The 27754-nt window shown below is 30.0% G+C and overlaps 2 protein-coding genes across 2 annotated transcripts; both read right to left on the reverse strand.

Moving 5' to 3' along the window:
* Nucleotides 1–214: 214 nt before the first annotated feature.
* LOC113401427 (probable peroxisomal acyl-coenzyme A oxidase 1) lies at nt 215–11465 on the reverse strand. The gene is made up of 13 exons (XM_026641364.2): nt 11277–11465; nt 10701–10860; nt 10294–10462; nt 9804–9927; nt 9478–9722; nt 8919–9079; nt 8461–8623; nt 7770–7960; nt 7508–7651; nt 7141–7246; nt 6667–6819; nt 763–879; nt 215–445 (listed from the first exon to the last, which is right to left on the reverse strand). Exons 1-13 carry the CDS (start codon nt 11398–11400, stop codon nt 302–304), a joined length of 2001 nt encoding a protein of 666 aa, XP_026497149.2. The 5' UTR covers nt 11401–11465; the 3' UTR covers nt 215–301.
* Nucleotides 11466–14893: 3428 nt separating this feature from the next.
* Nucleotides 14894–26916, reverse strand: LOC113401426 (probable peroxisomal acyl-coenzyme A oxidase 1). Its single transcript, XM_026641362.2, has 13 exons — nt 26635–26916; nt 24704–24860; nt 23280–23448; nt 22441–22564; nt 22053–22297; nt 21311–21474; nt 20274–20436; nt 19885–20075; nt 19616–19768; nt 18631–18736; nt 16830–16982; nt 16060–16176; nt 14894–15351 (listed from the first exon to the last, which is right to left on the reverse strand). Exons 1-13 carry the CDS (start codon nt 26759–26761, stop codon nt 15208–15210), a joined length of 2013 nt encoding a protein of 670 aa, XP_026497147.2. The 5' UTR covers nt 26762–26916; the 3' UTR covers nt 14894–15207.
* Between the last annotated feature and the right edge of the window lie 838 nt (nt 26917–27754).

Genomic DNA, 27754 nt, shown 5'->3' on the forward strand with positions numbered 1-27754 from the left:
AAGAGGTTAAATTTGTTTGTTTTGATCTACAAAACTAATGATCCAATTCTAAAAAAAATCAAACGTAATAATACTTTATAAATATAAACTCGATCCTAAATACAAAAAAATATTAAGTATTTATATCATTTTCTTAATTAATAAATTGCACCCGTGTTAAGCCTGGGAAGATTGCTAGCTATAAATAACCATAATAATATTTTGAAGAATGTTTTAATTGTGACGTATAATGAGAAACATATTTAACGCAAAGCAATTAAAATGTGCATCTCAAATATAATATACATTTTCATATTACGTGTTACAATTTACCACGCAAGAATGGTTTTAAGTACTTGTGAAATGATTGGTTGACCGGTTCTGAATTTAATGGACTCTTTAGGGCCTCTTCCATGAGGCGCTCGTAAGCGCGTCCGTCATAGGCACCAAGTGTAGAATTCAGTATCTGTAAACAAGATGAAATATGAAATATTTCGCTAAAATATGTAAAACATCATAAATTACAAAAAAAATATAAACTGCATTACATAGTATTCATATAACCAAGGAAGTAAATAGGTACGACTAAAGTTAAATACATTTTTATGTAGGTACGTACTCGTATTGATTAAAATCTTTCGCAATATTTTAATATTCATTTATTTTATAAAGAAAACAAGCATAAAAATATAGACATTCGTTTTAATAATGTATACTTTTAGTTTTACGTGTAAATAAATACTTATTTCTTCGTCGTCGTCGTCGCGAACATTAAATACTAACCTCATCTCTAAAATCGAAACTGTCGACGAGACCGACAGCATTAGGTCGAATTTTCTCAAGAAGATCTTCATATTTCTTTTGCAAACCACGAATATCAATCTCAGATAGCTTGGTATACTGTAAACATAATTTAATTTAATTTGTGACTTTCAGACTGCAAATAATACAAAAATTATCTATTTATAAATAGAAAAGGTAAAAACATTTATAAATAGATTTTATGTATAATTATTATTTAAAATAAATATACCGATTCTAATGAAATATTGTTACTGAACAATTTCTTTGGAAAATATTACATCGTAAGTCGAGATCGCGTTTTGGTTAAAAATAGTGCATTTCAACCGAAGATTTCGGGTTTGAATCCGAGCGAAAACCACAATGTTTTTATGCACTTAATAATAAAAATGATAAATCATGTGTTTGTAATTAAAGTCGTGTAGCAACTCGCTGGATTATGTTTTATACGTTCTCCTCTATAGGACAGGACGTCTTTGTCAACTGCTAGCATTTACAGTTTATTTTTAGGGTATCACTTGCGATGTCTAAATTTGCCATAGATTGCTCTTTTGTTTGTTACTTAAATAAATACGTATCATATTTTAAATAATACGTTATCATATTTAATCATCTTTGCTCTTAGGATTATATATATATATATATATATATATATATATATATATATATATAATATTATTATATAGCTTCAAATACAATGCGGAATAGTATGACCTTCGAATGGAAAATTAGAATAATGTTCAGTATAGAACTAAATCTGTCAAAAAATACTATAGGGACTTTTACTATTTAATATTTAATGCGTTTTGCGTACATTTATAAAAAATATAGAACGATTAAACTTGCGTACATTTATAAAAGTTATTCTGAGTTAAATGTTGAATTATATAAAACCTTTATTATAAATAGCTATCCTGTTTAGATATAAGTACAAAATCTTTTACTAATTTAACGTGACAGTTTTGTAGTACTTAACTAAAAAAAAGCGCGTCATAAAATGAATTACTTTAAATATACTTTTTAATTTTAATTTTTTAAATTAGGTCATGAGCCTTTTCCCATTTTAATAATAATTTATTACTCAATTAATATATTGATTAGAAATACATATATTTACTAATCATGTAACTATACATATAATAAAATTGAAGTGTCTGTTTGTAATATTAAAATAACCCATTTTTACTAAATGCATATGTATGTATACACGGTACATATACCAAAATAACATTTTTTACAATTTTTGTCTGTCTGTCTGTCTGTTTGTTCCGGCTAATCTCTATCGATATATAATCAATAGCAGATGTAATAAGGAGTAACTTAGGCTACTTTTATTTTAGAATTATATATAGAATAAAAATAAAATCACGCTACGCGTCGGTTGATTTCTATATTTGGGGTCACATTAAATCCCTAGTTTATAACGTCTCACCTGTGTTATCCGCGGAAGAAATCAAAATAAGAATTATGAACGCTTCAAATACAATGCGGAATAATTTGACTAGTTCGGTAGTTAAGTCACAACTTAGAAAAATTGAAAAAAACTTTGCGTTCGCAATAGGGGAAGTCACTTCGAGCAAGAACTAAGCTAAATTACAAAATATCTTAATTGTAACTTAGCTACTGAACTATTTATGTATCTAAATTTTATTTTAAATTTGTATTAAGTAAGTAAGTTAAGTAAATAAGTAAGTATTTTTACATTGGTTATTATTTTAAATCAATTTTGTGGGAATTTTAAAGAGCGACCTTTAGTACGAATTCGGTCATGTTCGAATACAAATTTCCACCAGCGTCCTTTCTGATCATTTTATTTCGGTTGCTTTGAAATAAATTCCTGGTTTTTATACATTTTCGGTAAGCTAAGTAAACGATTATGTTTTTAAAATAATCTGCAGAACAAGTTTCATAATGATTTTTTTTTGTTTTTCAGGCATATTTGAGGGAAAAAAATAATAAAAGTATTGAAATAATATCGTTTTCCGTCTCGCATTTTTAAATTTAGACCGATAATTATTGTTTGAATATTGAAAAATATCCAGTGTTTAATCGTTTTTATAAATCAGAAGTAAAAAGTAGATTTTAATCGAAACTTTTTTTTAAATACATTTTTGAAGTTGCAATTTTGACTTATTTTGAAAAAATCTAAAAAACGTGATAACTTAAAAATGGTTCACTTTTGCACTATGCATATGGGGGTTAAAATTATCGCAAATAGTCACCCCTATCACCTCCTAACGGGAATACGTCGAATTACCAATAACCCTGTATATGAACCAGTTCATTTACATTTTTACTTTACTCATAAATACTTATTATGCCTCATAAACGCTTATGAACGGAATTGATCTCGGTTCATTTTCAATGACAAATGAAGTCAGCTGGTATTCGTTTTTTGTTTGCGAATAATTACGGACCATTGACCCCGTATATGGATAACTGTACCAAAGACCTTATCTCAGAGGTCGAGATTATATGGCACTATTTTAAAACTCGAGTAACGTCCATCTTTTATACTTGAAAATTAGCTACATGTAATATACTTCGTTACTAATTTTGCTATTCGAAATTCTCTAAGTAGCTTGTAAAATGGCAACGATATTACTTTTAATTGATTTTCACTGTCAATAACACATTCAATTGGTATACGTACGTACTTAGCGTTAATATGAGTAATAGGTATTTACGTTAGAAACATTAGTAAAATACTTAATTAAACATAATGCTCTATAACAAGTATTTGGTTTAAATGAAGATTTATTTCTTTATCATGCCTTATTTCACTTAGTCAAAAAGACAAATATAATGACAAATTAGGGATACATAGTTTATTTTCGAAGAAATGTACAAAAATACGTACACTCTAAGAACAAAATATTATAGATGATACACACTTTCTTCTAGTGCAGTCAAATAAAAAACATTAGCCGCAAATTGTAACATAATATTGTAGTCATATCGATTATAATAATAACAGTTCTGCGCGGCACGTAATGGTGACCCATATCGATGTTAGATAAATCGATTTTTTGCTAGTACTGGTTCTGAAGTTTATGATAGACAATGTTATAAAATATTACCATCATGAATGCCGCGGTCAAAGGTCAAAATTAAAAGTAAAAATTATAAATGTTCCATAATTAACCTTATATTGTAAGCTTATAGAAAAAATATTCTCATTGTATATTTAAGTGCTTGCGTCTGGGACGTAGGTCGAGTAGGTGATCGATATTAAGATAAACAGTTATGACTTTTTACCTTGTTTACAATTAACTAGTTGTCGCCTGCGGCTTTTCACTCATTTTAGAAGTTAGTAGTCAACAACAAGACAGTGAAGAACAATAGACGGACAGACGTACATACAGAGTTATTTTCGCATTTATAAGATTAGCGTTATAGAATTGTTGTTTTGTAATTCTGGCAAAGTACATTGGACACACATTTCAACATAGAGAAACTAAACATTAAACCAAAGATTAAAATATACAAAATATTAGAAAAGTAAATAGGTATATATATATAAATAATTTTTTTAAGTATTATTACTTTGTTAATCACTTCCAAATATTGATCGTCATCATCTATGTCAAACTCATCAACGATAGCCGAACATTATGTTAATAATAGTAAACTAAACTTGAAAAAAAAAAACAGATCAATAATTGTTCCGTATCGATAAATATTAAAAAAAAATGTTCACGGTGAGGAGTGCACCTCAATTTATTGTACCATACATAAAAAGCAAGCTTATTTTTTGTTCGTAGTCTAGGCGACCGTGAATCGCTCATCCGAATGAATTTTAGTGCAATGAATAGATCGTACATAATTGTCTTTAATTTTACATTTAAACTTTATATTTTGTATTTTATATGTTAAGTATTTTTTTAATTGTAATATTAGAAACAAACATCACGTACATATAAGGCGGTGCTTGACGATGTATACTACTTTCTTTTCATTTCTAACAGATTAGATCTTTGCAATGCTCTAAAATAACCCGGTTAACTCGTTTCATTAGTCTTTACTTTAACAAACAATAGAAACTAGTACAATCGTTATATATTTTTAAAAGGTTATATTAAGTAAAATATAGGAGTTCAATCATAATCATTGTCGTCATCATTCACTTGCACATACTCGTACATCCTTTTATTAATGTGGTACCGTTGTGTGTAGTTTAAGTATAAGTATTTTACATATTTTTACGGACGGACAGTGAAACACTGGTTGGTTTTTTTACTAACCTTATAAATTTAATACAACATGTATACATGTATACATACAATAACTTTAATACAACGATGTTAAAATTATAGTTAAAAGTTTTCCAAGTTTTTAACAGGCTCTATAAAAAACACAACATATTATATTTGATTGCATTCGAACGACATTGATAAATTTATAAATTAATGTTTCGACAAAACCAATAAACATAAATTTGATCCTTTTAACTTAAAATTTTAGATTTAAAAATATGAAACAATTTATTAGCAGTTTTGTTAAAATTTTCATTAAGTTTACATAATTTATTTGCATGAATTTGTAATAATCAATATTAATTAGTAAATTATCATGTTACTTACAATTAATGATGTGAAAAATATAACTTGTCTAGATAGTAAACAGGAATTAATTTTAGAAATGACTAAGCGCTAAAGCTAATTATTTTTTATATTATTTTCGTTTTATATATCATTTGTATTGAAATTATTGTTTAATTGATACATATACAGGATTATTGGTAATTCGCCGTATTCCCGTTAGGAGGTAATAGGGGTGAAGTTGCATTTATGACATATTTTGAAAAAAGCTAAAAAACGTAATAACTCAAAAATGGTTCACTTTTGTATCATGCACACGGGATATTAAAATTATCGCAAAGGGGGTGGTTAACCCCTCTTACCTCCTAACTTCGCATTACCAATAACCCTGTATATATAAAAGCTTTGAATGTTGTAGCCCTGGATGCACTAGCAATCTCTGTACAGAGATACTCAGAATGTTATTTAATGAGTGCTAAGTCAAATATATGGAATATCGGCATAACCTTCAGCTAAGGTCTTAAGTTTCGAAATATTGAAGACGCACTAGCATCACTAAAATCACAGGATGTTAATTATATCGGTATTTACAACATACTTTTCGACGACGAAATTAACATAATACAAATACATAAAAAAGAGATTTATAACTTCATTAGATATAAAAAACATAAAATATTGGCTATAAATTAATTAAAAGGATCACCGGAAACACAAATGGTTGACTTGATTAAATCGAGTTTATAATCGTATAAATAACACAAACAGGATTACAAATATATATTTTACGATTAAACCGTTAAATGGCAAACTAATAAAGCTTGCGACCGTACTTGAGAACAGGAAAAATATTAGTTTTTACATATAATCTGCTGTTATTTACCATCTATGAATAATTCCACATCGATTGGTCAGAGTCGTATGTAATTGACGTACAATGATATATATATATATATATATATTAACCAGGTTGTGCTTAAACTCCACTGGGATACATTTTAAAATCAAATAAATAAAAATTAATCAATAGAACAAAGTGCACTTGTCACTATGTGAGACTAGGTTTTTTTTCTTTAAACATACATTGACGCCTTTGAAATACCAAACAGATACCCCGTTTTGCCAAAATCATTCCGCTATTTTAATTATCTTTAAAGGCAAAACATTTTGGTTTTTCAGCACGCATAAATCCGACAAACTCACTTTTCTTAAGCCGATCAAATTTACGACGGCTTGTTAATATGTTCCAGCTTTTAGTATTTTGCTTTCCTGTTTAGGTTATTATACATATTTTTTATTATATACTCATTAACTCGTCCTGTCCTTTAATAAAATTACTACTCACCAATAATAAATCTCCCATCTTCTCCAATGTCCAGAAGATGAAATAAAGTTCAAGAAGTTGATATAATACTGCTCGTAAGGGAGGTGATAGAGAAGCCGCTCTTTTTTCTACTTCTGCCTTGTAAACTGTGAGTACGATAACTCTAGCATGTGCCTGAAAATAAATAGAAAATATTTACCACCAAAACATCCTAGTTTTTCATCAATTTATGCTCATTTATTTTGATGCGAACTGGTCATTCTGTTGCAAGAAACTTAATACTAAACATATACATATGTATATTATTTTTATTATTCTATCTACTGAATGGGTGATGATAAAAACATTCGAATAATAAAATGTTGTTATTCGATAAACTGTCCACTTTGGTATTTATTTTTTTAATGTTATTTTTATTTATATTTTGATAATATATTTTTATTAAGTCCTTAAAAAAGCTATAATTTTTCTGTAGAAAATAGAAATGAATCTAACCTCAGCTGCTGCTGTTAACTGGATAGATGCTTTGTTCCAGGCGTCTTCAGGACTCAGTCCAGATGCCATATATTGTTCGAGGGCGGACACGCTTGCTGATAGCTTACTATAAAGAAACAATATTTTTATTTTATATTTAACCTATTTCTATACAGTCAAAATTATACCCTAATAAAACCTTTCTGCTTTCTATAAAATATATAAATAATGTATGAGTACAAAAAATCGAGTGTATAAAATTTTTGGACACAGCCCAGCCTACCAACAAATTTGATTCGAATCAATTATATGAACATAAATAATTAAAACTATTACATATATACTGCATTCAAAACACGGAGACGATACCATTTTAATTTATACACACCCTCTGGCAACTCTTTGAAAACTGCTAATTATTCCATCGAGTGAGCTATTCCACGATGTTGGCGGTGATTTATCTTCGAGATAAGACATGGAGGGGCTCAATGGTTGGCCTTTTAAGGCTTGATGCCATGCCTTGACTAAAGACCTACAAAAAGTTTGAGATAGAGTTATTACAGAAACAAAAATAAATTAGCATTCCATAGCTGGCAGTGCGTTGACAATAGAAAAACGTCATTGGTTTTGTTATAGATAAAAAGCAGTACCTAGCTGCCTGCAGCAGCAGAACTGTGTTCTCTCCCTCATAGGTGCACGTGGCAGTCGATACTCCATAAAGCAGCGGAAGGCAAGATGAAAGCATATAGCCGTGACCGCCGCACGCCATACGACACTTTTCTATAAGGGCGGTACAGTCAGCAGAACTGACGACTTTCAATGAACAAGCCAATGCATGCAACTACAAATTAAAAGATTTAATTTGCTTTAATATAAAAAAGCTATTAAAACCAAATAATATTGTTATTCTTGTGAATTACTAAATAGGAAACGATTCACTGAATACTTGATAATTCTTATTACACTAAACTGAAGCTAAACTACACGATGATGTATCAGTTTCACACCAAAATCTATGTGGTACGTGTTCTGTATTTTGATAGTATTTTTTTAAATGTGTTTTTGAGTACAAAATCATTTCTCTATATTAAAATATTTGCAATAAAGGTTATTCTGCTTAATAAGAAGTTATAGTTAATAAAGTGCTGATATTCAACTCCAAGTAAAGATCAAATGTGCTCACTGAATTTTAAAGCAGTTCCACCAAACGTATTGAGATCAAACTTTGCACTAACTTTTAGTGCTGATGATTAAACAATCTAAAATACTTAATATTAATCGTACTTGGATCCAATAACATCTTGTCTTTTAGAGGTATTTTAGCTATTTAAACTCTTTTACCTCCGGTAAATTATCCAACTGTCCTCGACTAAGATCTTTGTTAACATTGCTGTATAAATCCCAAAGCCATCGCACTGTGAAATGATAAGCATGAGTCGTTGCAAGTGCTATCAATAATTTATGTTGTTGTGTTACGTAGTCCAAAATTTGAGGTTCTGGCTCCCTGTAAACAGTAACCGAAAATAATATGTAAACGGATGAAGACAATTATTCATAGAAACTGAATGGGTTAACAGCTCTGCAAACTCAATATATACATAATATCTGAGACGTTGTATTTATTTCAAATTCCATCTCAAATTCAAAGCCCACACACAAATACATAAATAAATTTTAAACTTATGTAAGTGCTGCTTCTCCGTAGAAGCTATATTTCATATATCAAAGGCTTAATATTAAATGCTCATATCAAAGCAAATATCAAATAACACTATACAAAAAAATATCCTTGTTTCTACCCAGGTTTTGGTTGTGATTGTCTCCTAATAGCTGAATATCGTATGGCAATCGTCACTGCTCTAGCGAGATACTTCGACACCGTGTTCACAATCATCACCCGCACATACACCATCGTACCGTAAGCGAGCTTACTATTTGGGGAAGCTTTGAATGTACCGTCCTGCAAAATACAATATACTTTTACCAACAGAGAAAATATAAGGTATAGACAAACATTAGTAAAATCATATAAACCAAGAGAGTAGTAAACTAGTTCTCTTTCTTCAACCACCTCACAACACATATCGAACAAATGTACTTTGTCTTGACTAATTCTAGTGTTGGTGGTCATTCTTAAGGTAGACTATCGGGCATAAGTGTATTCAAAAACCCAGCTGAATTCTCTTTTTATTAACATAGTTTATTAAGATTGAAATCAAACACCACATCCAAATCCAGGCTGCTAATAACAATTTATAAGCAAGAAATCCCAAAAACTTTATATGACTCACTCGGTTTGCAAACATGACCCAATAAAGCTGTCCAAATGAGCAAATGTATTGCTAAAGTCAATATTACCTTCAATACTTGTGCATTTTTCATTAACATTCTTTCCCGCGGTATTCTTAAATGATCGAATCCAAGAAATCCATTATTCACTGTATTGAACCCGAGTTTAGGCCCAATTTCTCCAACTTTGATGCCCGGTAAAGGCATGTGAGTTTCTTCATCCCGAATCTGCACCATGAACGGTTGAATACCGTAACTCTTATCTTTTATGAGCAGCTGCGCCATAACTACACAGTAATTTGCTGTGTGCGCCACTAAACAAAAAGGGAAACAAACCTATATATTATATTTATGTAACCACCGTTGTCGATTCAGTATATATTTCTGCTACTTACACCCTCCAGGCCACCATTTGTAAGCAGTCAGTGTAGGGCTGTTTAGAATAAATTCTTCTGTATTGGCATCGTAAGTTGCTGTAGTTTCCAAGCCACGAAGGAAAGTACCATGCCCTAATTCCGTCTGAAAAAGTATAATTGTATTTATTAGAAATATGTCTAAATTATTAATAAACGTAATATTTGTCCTACACCATTATCTTCGTAATTATGATAAGATAATAATAAACTTCAAATTAAAAAACTAAAGTGACAGTCGACTGATTACTTATGTCGAAGCACTGATCTTCGGAGCAGACGTCTCATAAAATGAGGACCTGCGAGTGCAGCATCTAGTAGATGTTGGGACACAGTTGGATGCGAAAGAAGCTTTGGTGTACCTTGAGAAAATTCTACGCCCAGTAGAAGAGATTGCGATCATACGAGCGTTCGATGATGGCGATAAGTGCTTAATATAATAGTGATAATAATTTATCTTTATATACGATACCTGAGCATAGGTTCCTATAATTTCCAGATTATTAGCCCTTTTCAACCAATACTCTTTCTGTTCATCAGTACCCTGGCCCATGATTGCTATAATGAACATTTCGGAGTGGAGCATAAAAGGCGAATTGTCTTTAACAATTGCAGCTGGTATTGAATTGCGAAGATTCGCCCTTAAACATCAAAATTCGAATATATCTAGTTACATCACCGTCTACATAGTACAAAATACGCTAATAGTGAAGAGGCAGGCAAAAATAAATACCATAATTAATCAATAAAAATAAAAAATATTGCAATGAATCAAATTTGTTTGTTATTACGAATTATTATACAACATATATCGGAAAGATCACAATTTTAAAAATGTAATTTCATTGTTACTATTTGTTAAATAATTATCACACTTACCGAATTTTCTGATCGAAAGGAATGCTCGTGTCTGTATATTCTCGTAACGCTTTATACAACAAAACAGATTTTCGTACTGCATTCTCATACTTTTCTTTATGACTAAGATAGTCTTCGGGAATCTCATCTCGAATCCCTTTTACATTTAATACTTTTTCCTCTAAAAATAAAGGTTTAATTATCTACAGAACCTTTACAACGTTTCTATACTTTTGTATTTAAAGTATAGAAACGTATAGTTCACTATTTGTTGTAAGAGTCACCAAAAATCATCGTCCATTTTTGAATGGTTTGTATATTATCTATATAACGTTGAGGTTCTTTAACAACTACGTAATAAACAATTCCTTTTTAACGCCAAGCGTAAAATAAAACTATTTGTTTAGTTTCGAGAATTGCTATAATATTTTTAAGGCACTATTTTTTGTGGCTTTTAAGAGGCACATTAAGGCGTCTTTAATCGTGGTACAATAATAAATACATAAAACAAATAATATTTTTAAATTAATGAAAATAAATCCTTCGAATATTTTTTTGATAACATTTAGATATTTTTAAATATAAATGTTAACTTACCGAGATCTCGTCTCCTTTTTGTATTAATTTTTCCATCATCTAACAAATTAGTCAATTCTTCTACATTAAAATTACACTTAGTTCTTTCATTTCTCAAATCTTCGTTAACGTTCGTTGACGCCATGATACTTTCACTGCACAAAACAAGTATTACACTAGAAGGTGTCTTACGTTTACTGATAATTCTGTTATTTATGTTCTGATAAGTATTTTATAGTATAACATAGCAGATAGGACTTACATAAACAAAAACTTACAAATATATGTATATCTTGCTAGTTAATTATTTTGCCTCCTCGGGTTTATTTATTTGTATATGTAAATCAAAGTCATAAAATAATATAAAAATTGTCTTGTGTCGTAATTTTATCTTTAACAATAGAATTAAGTTCAAAATTATTTATTGTTATCTGACTGCCCGTTTCGCAGCGAGTTTTTCGTTGCTACACAATGATATCTTATATAGTATTTATTCAAATAATATAATGTTAAAAACAATTTAACATATATTAAATGCCCAAGACAAATTATTTGGATAAAAATACATTGAAAAATGCCTACATCTCCTAAACTGTCAAAAACACCGTCACAGTTCAGCCATTTTGTAGATAATATTTACAAATTATATAATATACAAATCTTTTTCGTTTATCCTCTCCTTCGATTAGTAAAAAACGCATCAAAATCTGTCGAAAAGTTAGCGCATATACAGAAAAATTACGATAAGATAAGACGTACGTTTTAATTTTATTTAAAATACATATTTTGGGTACACTGCCAAGTTGCAAACATGTCGATTTTAAAACACAATAATTAAAAAAAAATTATTATGAATCGTTTACCTATATTTCGTAATTTATTGTTGTTTGTATATTTATATAATATCTTATATAATAGTGTAGAGCTCTTCTATTCTTATATTGTAGTATGCTACATATACTATAATGTCCATAGCTTTAGTAGGTACTTTATTTTAGTACAATGTCAGGGCATCCATATAAAAAATAAGCGATCGACGCTATACGAGACTGCACAGAAGAGCATTTTCCGTAGATGTAGAGTAACAATTGGAACATTGATTAGGAATTTCTAATAAAGTGTTATTAATTTAAAATGCTTAAAATGCTTAAAACGTAAATGTTTCAAATTCCAATAGTCAGTCAATGGCTCACTATTTACATGAGATAAAATAATTAACGAGTCCATTTTAAAATGTTCTTGCAACCGAAATTATTATAAAATTGTTTTTCACTTATGTTTTCATGCAGTTCTTATTCCCCAGATGCTTAAAATTTGTCAGAAAAATATTTTTACAAATTTTTCACGTCTTATTTATTTTAAAGCAATAGCTAGCCACACTATTTACTCAATATCTATCGGCATTGTTAGCATATAATAAAAAAACAACAAAAAACCGACGGGATTCATTCATTCGTGGTATACAAGAATGTAAAGTAAGGTGAATACGGTTTATTCTAAAATCTTATCTTTGGTGCCTACTTACGATATGATTTGTTTTGTATTTTTTTTCTGAATGGTGATAAGTTCTGCTACAAACCATTTTAAGGTTATTGATTAATTACAGAACAACCTGTATGTATGTACGACACATTATCAAGAACTTATACATAATTACATATAAATATATGGAAATTTCAGAAGCGACACTTGAATTTTATCCGTACTTGTACTACTTTTATGCAATATATTTAAAATTATTATTTTTTCCTCTAATAAGCAGACACTAATACTAATTAATTAAAAAGAAAAATCATAAATACTTCCCCAAAAGCCAGTAGCAGGTAACATCCCATTGCGCATTTTTTAAGATCACAGCTTTGTGATATTTTTTATACCTACTTAGAAACTGCTGTTTAAATAAAATTACACTTAATTATTTTTTTTCAATCAAGTCAACACATTATAAACTTAAAACCCTACTACACAAAATAGTTTTAACAGCAATAGTCAATAAAATAGAACATAGTGCACTGAGCTACTATTGATAGACAATTAAACCATATTTATTAAGTTATTTCAGACCACGCAAAGGTGCGTTGCTACTTAAATATTTAATTTTATCTACAGCCTATTCCTGTCACAGGACGAGCAAAAACAAATGAACAACTTTGACATGAATTTACACCGATCGACCAATCAGACATATTAGACAATTTCCATATAAAGTGCATAGGTATAGTGCAATATAGCATATCAGAAAACTACATGGAATAAACAAATCTAAGTTCTGTTAATTTTGTTTTCTCTTCGATTGGAATAATTCATCGATAGCCTGGGACTTGAATGAGAGCTAAGACATTTATCAATAAGGTATTAAGTCAAATGGACAACTATTATAAAATGATAAGTTAATCCGTTGACAAACGTTATCTGCCATGTGTTATACTAAATCCTTCTCCAAAACGCGCTGCATCTTCTCGTATAAATTTTATGTATAGGCTTAGGATATAATTCAGTGAAGAAACCCGAAAAATGTCACCTCATTATTAATAAAATAATAACTTTTAATAATTATTATTCAGTGCGTTTATAAATAGCAGCTTCGTATGATAACGACTTAACCGTAATTTATACAAAAATTAGGAAACCTAGACGAATGCACGATGTTACAACAGTTTATAAAGAAACTTATTTAAACCAGTATAATTTCGCCGACCGCAACAACCAGTATTGCAACGTATATTGAGTGTATAGCAATACATATGTACATAGTACGAGTGCTTACATATTAGAGAATACGTAACGAGCAAATAAATATAAATAATGTTAAATAGATATAAAAATATATATCTCTTAAACATTGCATAATGTATCTCTTTATGAAAATTTGTTCAAGCAGACTCGTGAATTTTTTTTTATCAAACTTGTAAGCGAATTTTAATAAGGTACGATAATTGTAAATGTTAAGATCGAATTTGATTAGTTAATACTTGAAACGTTGAGCCGAGATGGCCTAGTGGTTAAAATACCTAAATCATTACCTTAGGTTCAAACCCGGACAAGCACCATGGAATTTTCTGGTGCTTAATTTATTTTTATAGTTTATCTCATGCTCGGCTTTACAGGAAAACTTAAGGACACCTGCATGTGCTAAATTAAAATCTAACATGTAGACCAATCCACATTAGAGCAGCTTTGTGGAATGCTTCTAAACTTCCATCAAACGGAGAGAAGGCCTTAGCCTTTATAGACGTAACGTTTTCGACGTTTACCTGCTGATAGGTAGATTGACTTAAAACATGTTTTTAATATCACACTTCTATTATCCGTTCTCGCGATAGCGCTTAGTATTTTAGCCAGTATACATAGCACTAAAGACTGCTGTTACAGTAAAAATAATAGATAATATAAAAATAATTATGAAAAAATAAATAAACAGCACGCTAGAATACATTTACAGACTAAAATGTGTTACGTATATGAAGAGTTTAATAAAGTAGATGAAAATTAAGGCGAAGGGTATATTTATACATAAGATTTATTGCACATACAAGCTAATGAATTAATGAGTGGATTGCTACGTGAAACTATCGATGAGGATAAGTGTTTATAAATTATGACCATTTGATAAAAGACATCCATTAAAACAACAAACAACAAATTTTATCAGTCTTTATTCACACAATCCCCCGCAATAACTTATCAAAGAAAACCGAAGATATATTATATTTCGATTACAAAATCTATTAAGTACAGTAAGTACATTATAATTCCTTAATTTAAACACAGATTATCCAGACTACGTATTTAACAATTAAAATAGAATTCATTAGGATAATTATGCATACATTCCTATTTACAATAAATATCTTTTAATATTCAGACCCCAGAAGACAATTAATAATTTTTTCAATTTTTTATTTTTTTACCATTTCAACTGCTATGTGCTTTTGTTCGTCAATTCCAAAACTCATATTTTAGATTTCATAAAGGGCTTTAAATATTTTTGGAAGCTTGGGTCAACGGGTACTTTGTTTAGAGGATTCTTCTGGACCTCCTCCATGAGTCTTTCATACACCCGACCGTCGTAAGATCCGAGAGTAGATCGCAATATCTTAAACATAAAGTCAACAATGTATTATGTTTTATATCTAGTAAATTAATTCAGTACAGATTGCAATTCCCCAGTTATCAGTCTGAATAAACAATGAATAGTGATAAAGTAAAACACAAAGGTTTCGCAGTAGGTATACTGTTGTTCAAATAAATAATAATAAATATATCATATTATTGAAAAAAAATGTTTCTTTTGTATGATAAACGCTCTGTTATCTCATAGATTATATAGATGTTGTCTCTGCCTACAAACATCTTGACCAATAAACTTGTTCACACCGTAACAAAAAATACAAATATATAAATAGGTAAATACATTAATATCTAATCAATAGGTATTATTAATAGTACTATTGTACTTATTGCTCCTAAGTGGCTAGTAAAACCCACAATCATCGTCTTGATGGTCTACCTGTTAGTGGTCACCAGTGGCCATAGATGTTAGTATTGTAAGAAATTGTAATCACTCCTTACATCGCCAGTGCGCCATCAACCTTTGGAACTACAATGTTATGTCCCTTGTGAATGTAGCTACACCGGCTTACTCACGCTTCAAATCGGAACACAACAGTAAGTATTGCTAATTAGCGGTAGAATATAAGTGGTGCACTAAGCCACCAAGTACATTCGCAACAAGAATACTCAGCATTGTTAAACTAATGATGTTTATAAGTAGAACCGTAAATTCTCAATGAAAACCACTAACCTCATCTCTTAAATCGAACGCGTCTACAAGTCCCACTGCGTTAGGCCTGATTTTCACTAATAAATCTTCATACTCCTTCTGGAGTAAATCAATGTCACCTTCAGTAATTGACGTATACTAAAAATCAAATACATCGAGGTTAAGCATTATAATTTTATTATTATTGAATATACAATAGTGTTATATAAAACATTAAAAAAAATACAGTAGAATATTTTTGTTATTTGAATTGATTCATTGTTCATTCATATCCATGTGATGCTACTAGTAGCTTCGATCAAATTTTTATTTCTCCATTAGTTTTGTAATCGTTAAATTATTTGAATCTGCTAATATATAAAGCTAAGAGTTTATTTATCTAAACTAGCTAATGTCAAGAACCACTACTACAGTTCAGCTTGAAAATTTAGGTTAAATATACTATTGAATGAGATATGTTATAGACATCGCGCTACTAACACAGAAGATACGCGGGTAATACCACCCGGAACAATTAGTAATTAAATAATTTACATATAAATATTACCATAAAAATATAATGATATCTGCAGTGTGATTCTATAAGAATTCATTTTGTATCTCACTCGTAAAGACTTACGTGATACGCCATTTTAATGCGTGTATCGTAAAAATTTTATACTTAATTATTATAGTCAATATCGCATATCACATTCTGACATAAGACGTTCGTTTTCTGCGATGAGTTTCGGCTCACTATTTACAGAATACCTGTACTATTTAAAATTCACTGTTTCATAAAAATATATTACCCGTAGTAGATCACCAGATTTTTCCAAGGCCCAGTATACTAAGTATAAAGTGGTCAGCTGATACAACACCATCTTTACGTTATCACTCGAAGTTTTTGTTAGTCTCTGCATCTCATTCCAGTACGTATCTAAAATCATTGAACGACAATGTGCCTAAAACAAAAGAATACCATTAATAAGAGACAAACGTATTCGCTATTGGTTTTGTCACATAATACTATAAAATGATTAAATTTTTCTGTTGTGTGATCTTATTTTGTAAGTAAGTTGACGATCAAGAAGGAATGAAGAAAAATAATAAAAAAGCAGTAAAACTCCTATAATCAAACACATCAAAACAATAATTAAAACGGTGAAAATAGAAATCTGGTGACCCGATCCCTAAAAAAGCGGAGGTAATTAACAGAACTGAAGAAGAGAAGGATGTTTTTGGGTGTTTTTTATCATAATGACGCTTTGCTTCTAGTTTGAAAAGTGTGTATGGTCATAGGAATTATGACCAAGGCCCAAATCAAAGTATATATCAATAATATGAAAGTTATTAATTTATGGCATTTTAGGAAATTAGAATTCATGTTTCGAGTATTGTTTAAAATACCATAATACTCAGTGCTGGATTTAGAGGAGGGCAAACGCGGCTATTGCCCTGGGGCCTACACATGAGAATGAACCCCCACAATAGAGATTCTGAGGAGTTAACAATTTTAATGTAATATATATTTAAATATCTAAATAAAGTTAATTTTTTAAAACAGTAAGTATATTGACACTGTTTTAAAAGTTACTGATAGAAAGTCAACATATTGTTGACAAACCTTAGTGACAGAAATGAAAATGTTCAAAATAGTTTGTCAAATAATAACTAGGGCCTCCACTCTCTCTCTCCTCTCTGTTGCTTCAGGCCTCCTTTGTCGCCCTAGGGCCTCCCGATCTTTAAACCCAGCTCTGATAATACTTGATTGAGAGCAAGCATTCTATCTAGAGATAGCCCCAGATGTCTCAAATAAAATTAATAGCTTTACCAATAAAATTAGTAGACTTCCATTCGTTTTATAATCTTATCTACTTTTATTTGCATAAATCTTCTGCACATGTGTATGTAATTGAATTACTCCTAAACGTTTTTAAATTACCTGAATGATTTCGATGATTTTTTTTGTGTATATTTGAAAAGGCGTTGGTTGTAACAGGAGTAAATAAAATTGTTATTTTATTTGAATGAAATCAGGACGGGCAGCTAGTATTCTTGTACTCATGAATTTCTTATAAGTTTTTTGTGCAATAAAATTGAATTTAATACCCTTTGAGCTCTATTGAAAACAATAACATTATTTTTCTTTATTGAATGACAATGAAGTGACCGATAAAAAATTGATAAACTCAATAATCGACGTTCGTCAAATTACATGATAAAAATAATTATGATATAATAATTGCACATAATATTTATTTTATCATAAATTATATTTGGACTTTGAGTCTCCTAGGGCTGTTTATTGTCAATCGATGGAGACTTTACTACATATTGCACTACATGTTTCAATATTAATATTTGTATCGACATATCTTATTAGCTTTTAAGATATGTTAGTGTTTATTTATATTAAAATAAACAGAATGACTTAATGTTTTAAATTAGCTACATATATAAGACATATGTAAGTAAGGAGGTAAGTTTAATTTAATTAATGCCGAACTATGTTAGAGTAGCATAATAAAAGAAAAGAAGCGGTTTAGGTGACTCCTGACAATCCCAAGAATGTTTCAGTACGTGACAGTAGACTATAACGAATATATTTACCTCAGCTGCACTAACAAGTTGAACAGTCGTCATAAGCCAAGCGTCCTCATAATCCATTCCAGTTTTTATCCTTTGTCGTATGTTTTTAACACATAATGAGATTTTCCTAAAAAAATATTCACTTTATAATTACAAATATAAAAAAAAACGTTTGACCCTTGGGACGTAATATTCTGTATTATTTTTTTGTATTACGCCCTTAAAACTGAAGCATGTCTAGCTAAGGACAGCGTAGAACGTTTTTAATTGGTTTATATTGAAATAATTTTAAAATGTTGATCGACTGTTGTTCCAGATCATCAAATTGGACGTAGGCGCAGATGAAGCGCAGATACGCATCTGTGTAAGCAAGAATAGCAAGAATACTTTAATTCTTAAAGTAACTTTAACTCAAATTACATTTAATATTATTTAATATTTATTCATTTAATATTTACATATTATTAACAACATGTATGCGGTTGTTGAAGATTTATAAAAATACAATATAACTTAATCTATCAATAGAGTTGTTGTATGTTTGTTTAATCCTAAGATATTTAATGGTTTTAATCCATATTTTAATGGTTTATCTGTAGAGACATTTTATGTTATATCACTGAGTGAATTTAAATGGTAGTAGACTTGAGAGATGCTTATTATTTTCTTTTCGTCCGTTCAGTTAGATACCGCACCTTACCATTAAATCTACAACAAATCGAAATCAAATGTGATCGGCTTAAAACTTTAATGACCAATGTCTCATGCTTCTCAATTCATTACCTCCTTTGTACATTTTCCCGTAAGGGACAGAATTACTTACTATCAATGTAAAATACATTACTATTTACTAGACACTATTTTCTTGTAGTGTCAATACTTATAAATATTTTCAAAAATACCCGTCTGTATCCACCTACCGATAAAATAAGCAAAACATATAGTATATTCATAACTAATGAACGTAAATATGTTTCTACGGATAACACGACTATTTTGTACTGACCCTGCAGCAATAGCTTGAAATGATTTGATAATTCCCTCGGGACTATTAGTCCAGGCGACTTTCTCATTTGTATCGAAGCAGCGATTCAAGTAGGCAACTGTTGGAGTCACAATCTTTTTAGCTTCAGCTTGCTCCCACGCTTTTACCAAATACCTGTAATTAAATTAAAAAATATATGGTTACATTTTTTTGTTAAGCTTGACACAAAGCATTTCATTTCGCTATCCTTACGCTATACCATAAAACGATTATTAGAGATCTATCGACACCTAGCTGTCTGCAGCAGCAGCACCGTGTAGTCGCCCTCGTACGTCCTGGTGGCAGCTACGAACGAATACAGGTAGGGCAGGTTGGAGGACATCATGTATCCGTGTCCGCCGCACGCGAATCGACACTGTTCGATGCACGCCGCCGCGTCCGACGTGCTGACGGCTTTGAGACAGCTCGATAGTGCGTGAAGCTGAAAAGTGGTAAAAATTTAAGCTATTTATTAAAAATATATCTATAATATCACTTACATTTGTACATATATTTAATATTGTAAAGCCAGGATGTTTTTTCCTCATAATCTATTAATTGAGTTCCTGAAGAAAAGATATTTAATATGTGTCAACAAAACTATTAAACATTGTTAATATTTTAAAATACTGTAGCTCACCTCAGGTAAAGTATCGATATTTCCTTTTCTCATTTCAGCCTGGACGACGGTGAAGGTGTGCCAGAGCCAATTCGCAGTGAGCTGGAAGGCATGCGCGGTCGCTATGCAAATGAACAGCTTATGCTGTTGCGTTGGATAGTCAAGTATTTGCGGTTCTGCGGACCTGGAAGGATGAAATAATAATAAAAATTATACTTAATTTTTTTATAAATTTGCTTCTCATGACAATAGCAAAGTCGTTTATTATTATTCAATCTAAATTAACGTGTCGTTTTATTTTAAAGATAACATATTGCTAACCTTTCAAATATGGCATAACATATATATGTATTAATAATAATAAATAAAGAATTCCTGAATTAATGTAAAATATATAACAGTATGAGTATGCGCTCTAAATTATTCTCATTTTAATAAACAGCACACTATTTCATATGTGCATATTAATGTTTATTGTTAGTTTATTCATTTGTTTTGTTTCGTACAAACAGTTTTCGTAATATTAATTGTATTTATCATCTTATATATTTTATAGTTTGTGTCGTATGTATTCCAGAAATATTTATCCGACTGCTTACATATAAAAACTAAAGAGGCAAAGCGAGCGAATCAAATAGCCTTATATTATGTACTTCGTTATGTTTATGATAATGATGTCGTCCTGATCGATTTCAGCAAACTCAAGAGATACTTGTCAACTGAGAAGGACCTATCCAACTACGTAGTGTCCTGATATATTATAGTACAAAAGTTTACTTGCAGCTTTCTCAACAGCTCAACAAGTGCACTCTCTATTCCCTCACTCATAAACCGCTGTTCAACCGCATGCCCTTTACGGGCTGCCCGAGGCACGGGAGTGTACACACTTCCAACTACCAAAGGGCTACCGGGCAGTTACAGAGAATTTTTCGACAGAAAATCCCAATAATTTTTAACGGCACGATCTGAGGCTTGAACCCAAAGCCTCGGGATATGTGGCTCTATATAGCCACTAGACCTATGAGACAGTAAATGTTCTATGTATTAGGAATACATACCCTGGCCTTAACTCAGACTGTCTTCTCACAGCAGAATATCGTACTGCGATTGTCACAGCTTTGGAAAGATTAAACGATGCTTCATTCACCAGTGTCACTCTAACGAACACCATCGTCCCGTAAGTTAATTTACCATGTCTCGCAACCTTCACGTATGTACCGTCCTAAAAAATTAAATCTATAAGAATACAACGAAAGTACTCTGTTATTATTTTTTAGCAAAATCGCAATATCGTCGTTTTAGCTATTGCTTTTCTATTATGTCAGGAGAGATAAATAATCTGTGATCATATAAATATTTGGGACTAAAACAGGTGATTCACATAAATTTTGGTCTAAGTGTCAGCTTGCAATCAAAACAGTGTCTAAGACCAATGAACTCCAGTTTAATTAAAATGAATAATTTAGAGTCACCTCACCTCAGTCAGGTTTCATTAACATAATATATTCCCCTAGTTGTCCTAATTCAACAATAATGTTTATAAAAAAATTGAAGAAATCGTATAACAATTTATGTTGAATATATTTTTTAACTCTTATTTCTATTATTTATTTTTTTAATCCTACAGAGTAAAAAAGTAATGAACTATCTTTGCCTATTTATATATAAATGTTTATTAAAAAAAAGCCCCTATATAAAGGATCACAGTAATGTCAATCGCGAATCAATGTAATTAATTAAATGGAACTTTCTCTGAGCAATACGTAACTATATCAGTAGTAAAACATAAAAATAATTTACCTCCAACACTTGTGCGTTCTTCATCATCATATTCATTCTTGGTATCCGAAAATGATTGAATCCTAAGAATCCATTGTCTGCGGTATTGAAACCCATTCTTGGTCCAATTTCACCAACTTTTATACCAGGTAGAGGCATATGTGTATCCAAATCCCTGATCTGAACAATGAATGGATGAACGCCATGGCATTTACCCTGAGTATACAATTGAGCCACTACTATACAATGATTAGCAGTCCTTCCCACTAAAAAAAAAATAGAAAAATGCTAAATTAATTCTTTAATAATCCATAGAGTCAAAGTTACTGATATACTCTTGATTAAGCAAAACAAAAACAAAACGATACGTTTTAAAAAAAAAACTATTGGCAAATATTGTTTAACTTACACCCTCCAGCCCACCATTTATATGAAGTAATTGTAGGACTGTAAAGAATAAATTCCTTTGTCTTAGGATCATACGTAGCTGTTGTTTCGAGTCCTCGAATAAAAGTCCCATGGCCGAGCTCCGTCTACATAATAAAAAATATTTCAAAATTTAATTATATAGGTATGAACAGTAAGCCTGTCAACGCTAGTGAAATAGAAATAATAAAATAAGTCGTAAATCGTAATCAATAACCTATATTTAATCACAAGCACCGAATTATATTTCAATAAAGGAAATACTCCTGTATCTAATATCGATATGTACAAGTACTTGAAAAGGACACATAAAAACAACGTGGCGATTACTAATGAATACAAAATTTTGGAAGAGCTCATATTCAAAAATATCGAGGAATAAATCTCACTGAAAATTTTACTAATAATATACTCTCCTAATAACTTTTTGGCTCAAGTCCTGCTAACTAAAACTGTATTAGATAAGTGCATTAAAATTAGTATTTTTATTTACTTTGAAATCTCCAGATGTATATCTGTTTATTAACGCTGATATATGTATGTAAATGCATTATAATCGTATATTGTATACGTCTCCTTAATTTAAATGCAACCTTTTTTGAACCGCATTAACACAATACGAGTATATTGACCTCTAAAATACTTAGGTACGTACCTAAGACGACTGTTCTATAGTGAAAAAAGTATCACCTGAGTATCTTTACTGTTCTTATCGCACTTACGATTATGTTTACAATACATACAAGCATGTTTGTAGCAATTATTTAACTGTCCCTAAGGATAGCGTGATTCCTCAGCTATTTTTATTTATTTAATACCTACCTGTGCGTAAGCGCCAATGATCTGCATGTCTAAAGCTTTCGGCAGCCAAATTCCCTGCTGCTCAGCAGTACACTGCCCCATGATTGTTGGCACGAACATCCCAAGGTGTAACATGAATGGTGAAATGTCCTTGAAAAATGCATCTCCAGTACGTCTTATGACTGGTGTTCTGCGTTAAAATTGTATACATTTTTGTAGAAGTTAAATTTATACTTAAAAATTGACTAGTTTTCGGGATTGGTTTTCAGGTATTATTCAAACAACATCTTTATAAATTATAATCTATGTGTTATTCTGATGTGTAAGCTAAATTATTGTAAAGTTTTATTAAAGTCCATTCAGTAGTTTTTGCGTGAAAGAGTAATAAACGTAGTATATACATACAAACTTTCGTCTTTATAATACATTAGTAATGATTAATTAGATAGTAGACTTCAATTTTATTTGTATCTTGTTACATAAAAACCCCCCAGGGGGCCATGCTAAAGGTTTATACGTGAAAAAAGGATATGACTGTCTACCCGTAAAAAGGCACTTATTTGTATGATTTACGAATTAATTATCGAAATTAGAATTATTTAAACCCTACGATTAGCAATATATATTTAATTGGTATATTAATCTATTAGCTTATATTATAAGTATGTCATAAATGAAACATATTGTAAGAATCAATTAAAATGTAATACTAGATATTAAATATTATAATATGAATTATGATTATCTGTATATTACGGACGAGTATCTGTCACTTTGTATATTAATCATTATAATATTATCTTTTTAGTCAAACATGAATATTTACTCTCGGATATATATTTTTCATTGTGCATCGAGTAAAACATTATTTATAATGCTTATAAAATATATATATATATATATATATATATATAAGAAAATCTAAAAAACATCGTTTTATTTCTTAGTTGAGACTAAGTTCTTACAATATGAACCAATGATATTCTAATAAAATAGACTATTATAATTTATTAGAACGTCATTGATATGAACACTAATTATTAGCTTTTAGATTCAAGTATGGCTAATTTTAACTGTCGAGGTCAAAATTGTATTGTTATAACTAGTTATCCGACCAACCGTTTCGGAGCCGTTTTTTCGTTGCACATAATTTGGAAGCGATGTTATCTTAGAAAAATATTCATTTTAATGTTATATCATTGAAGACTTAAAATTTTAATTTATATTTAACGTGCAAGTTAACTAACATTTTTGTTATTTCAACTTTTATTCAAACTAAACAATTTTAACACTTTATTAACACACTTTATTAAATCTACTAAATAAATATATATGCTTATATTTTATGAATACTAGATACATAATTAATTTAGTTTGAAAAATATTGAGTTTTAAAAGAGGTTTAAATTACCGATTAAAAACCGGTGAAATAAAACACAACTTACCCGAAATTTTCTATACCAGTAATTTCAAGGAGTTCATTTCTAAGTATATTAGCATACACGCAAGATTTCCTTAAAGCGTTTTCATATCTTTCCCTCAAGTTCATGCATTCTTCTGGGACGTCGTCCAATGACGCACCTCCATTCAGAGCAACGTCCTCTATAATTAAAAGTCACAATAGAATCATCATTATTCTATCTACAGCGAACATAATGCCATGGAATGAGGTTAAGCTATCTTATATAAATCTATTTTTATGTTTTCCATTAAAATTCAAATACTTCAAAAAATAAAATCTCTTTAAAGATTTACATGATTTTAATTTCAATGTTAAATGCAAATTGTATTAGTCGATATCACTTTTCATTATCTATCTTGATTGATATAGATAAAATAGAACTGATCTATTTTTTTGTTTCTAAATTTCTTTACAATATTTTTAAAAATTTACATAATTTTAATTTCAACGATATCATTTTTCATTATGAACGTCATGATGATGTCATGATCGAGATAGACAACATAGAATACTTATACATATTTATATATAATAACATAGGTATTTATTGAAAATTTTGATATGTGATACACACAAAAATATTATATGTATGTATATGACGTCAATCGATTGAGGTCATTCAGAGGTAACACGATCATTATCACAAGCAAATTATATAAAGAGATTAATATGGATGTATTTACATCGTTGTATATACATCGTACATACATATTAGTCCTTGCTTATATTATTTACTTAAATTATTTACATAAGTATAGTAGAATAATAAATACGCCTGGTATATGACCATCAGTATATTAGGATATTCGGATAAAAAATGATGGAGAAAACCAATAATTGAATGGTATCTAACTAGACCGACTTGCACAAAGACCTGCCTACCAGTTAAATTATATTATTTCATGACTAAGCTCAGACTATACCTAAATTTAAAAATTGAATCAAAATGAATCGTAATATTTATATTCTGCAAAAATTAGAGCAGTCATTTCGCTTCGCGTAAAAGTATTATATAAAAAACCGGTTTTATGAAAACTAATTTACAAGGTTTTCTATGCAAATCAGAATGAGCCTTTTCTGGTCCAAGGTCTAAACGTGTTTAGATAGCACACACCTCTGAGAGAGATGGCGTTGTAAATACTCCACTATCGCTAGAAAAATAATGTAAGTACTATTATTTTTCACACAGGTGTTAGCTAAAAAATATTCAAATATATAACATATTATATTGAACTGTTTCCTTTAAATATAAGTTAACATTATAGGGGGTAATCACGTATTATAATCTATGTAATTATTCTTTATTAGAATTATATTATATTAAAATATATTTATACCTATCACTTATTTTTTCGTCCATAAGAAAATATACGGCAGTCGCATTTTTGATGGAATGTTTAGTCTATAATATTATGGATGACTAAGTTTACATAAGGTCTATTCGCATTTAATCGTTTGTTTTAATTTGTTATAGAAAGACACCATTAGGTGGGCCATTCGTTTATCGTTACCATTCGTTTATTATCACTGCCTATAGACATAGCAGTGAAAGGAATATCTTACGAAACATCTATGATTAATATCTTTCGTTTCCCTTGCTTAACAGCGCATTGGCCACTGCCAATGAACTGAAATAACAATTCCTCCACCACACCAGAACAGACCCAGACGGGCACAAAGGAAATATATAGAAACAAAGTAAAAAAAAAGTATTTGGCTTTTTACTCTCATTCTAAATTACTTAAATATCCCAATTCACTCGACTAAACTTTAAATGTTAAACGACAATAGATTTGCCTGATATTTCTTAATATATTTGACACACGACACTTGCCAATTATATGTATGTCGCAAGTTGCTCTTATTTGTTTGAATATTTTAAAATATAAAATTAATTAAATAATTTAAACTTACCGATTTTCTTTCTTTGTAGAGTATTCTCTACACCACCATCAATGATATGTGTAACTTCTTGAATATTAAAGTTGCATTTACGTCTCTCATTAACAAGGTCTTCGTTTATTTCCTTTTTTGAACTCATTTTTTTAAAACAGACGACTTGATTTGACGCCTATTTGGCCGACGAAACGAGTTGAACTGTGGTCAAAGAAATTAGAATACATGTTTAATGTAAATGTAATTAAGATCGACGCCACACACGTGAAAATTTTCAATAAAATCTTATACCTACACTGTGGCAGCTTATAAGTATTTAGTCTACTTTATCGTTTCTATCGTAGAAGGATTGATAGTGACCAAAGATCGTTCCGTCATCAAAGGAATATATGCACTCGTATATAGCGTCGGTCTAAATACTATGTGAATTGATATTGCAAGACGTACTACAATTGCACATCCACAGATTACTTATCCAGTTGAATGAATTGAATTGAAACAGCGTCTGATAAGACCTTTTGTATTTATTTATTTTTATATTTCATTCATTCTTTTCTTACATAATACCTACCTTTAGTGTTATTTTAATTTTATATCACTTCGAAAAAATATATATAGGTATTAATATATATATATTAATTTTAATATTATTAATTTAACTACAAAATGCATTCAGATAACTCAAAATAATACTAACGCAATATAATCATGTAAATAATAACAATAAAAACACATTGCAAACAAATAAAGCAAATGTTAGCTAATTAGTAGCTATTTACTTGTTTATTTATTAACTTGTTAGCTGTTAGTATTATAGCTGTTATTTGTTAACTAGCAAATCGTTAAATTCAAATTATTTAAGAAAATGCTTGACTCCACTTACGCTTTAGATGTAATTTGTGTTTCAAAAATTCGTAAATGTTTGGTTAACGCGTAGCCAAATTTTTTGCACCGCCTAAAATCTAGGTCATCCCTCCCAAAATAAACTTCATTTATTAAGTTTTTAATGCAGACACGTCCACTGCTCTCAATGAGAAGTATTGTTGCCTTTGATTTGGTTTGCGTAAGTTTAGATTTAACAAAAAAACAGTAGGTATTGTTTTACTATTCTCAGACAGAACTTTTCATTTTCGGTATT

The sequence above is a fragment of the Vanessa tameamea genome, chromosome 2 (genome assembly GCF_037043105.1).
Source record: "Vanessa tameamea isolate UH-Manoa-2023 chromosome 2, ilVanTame1 primary haplotype, whole genome shotgun sequence".
NCBI lineage: Eukaryota > Metazoa > Arthropoda > Insecta > Lepidoptera > Nymphalidae > Vanessa > Vanessa tameamea.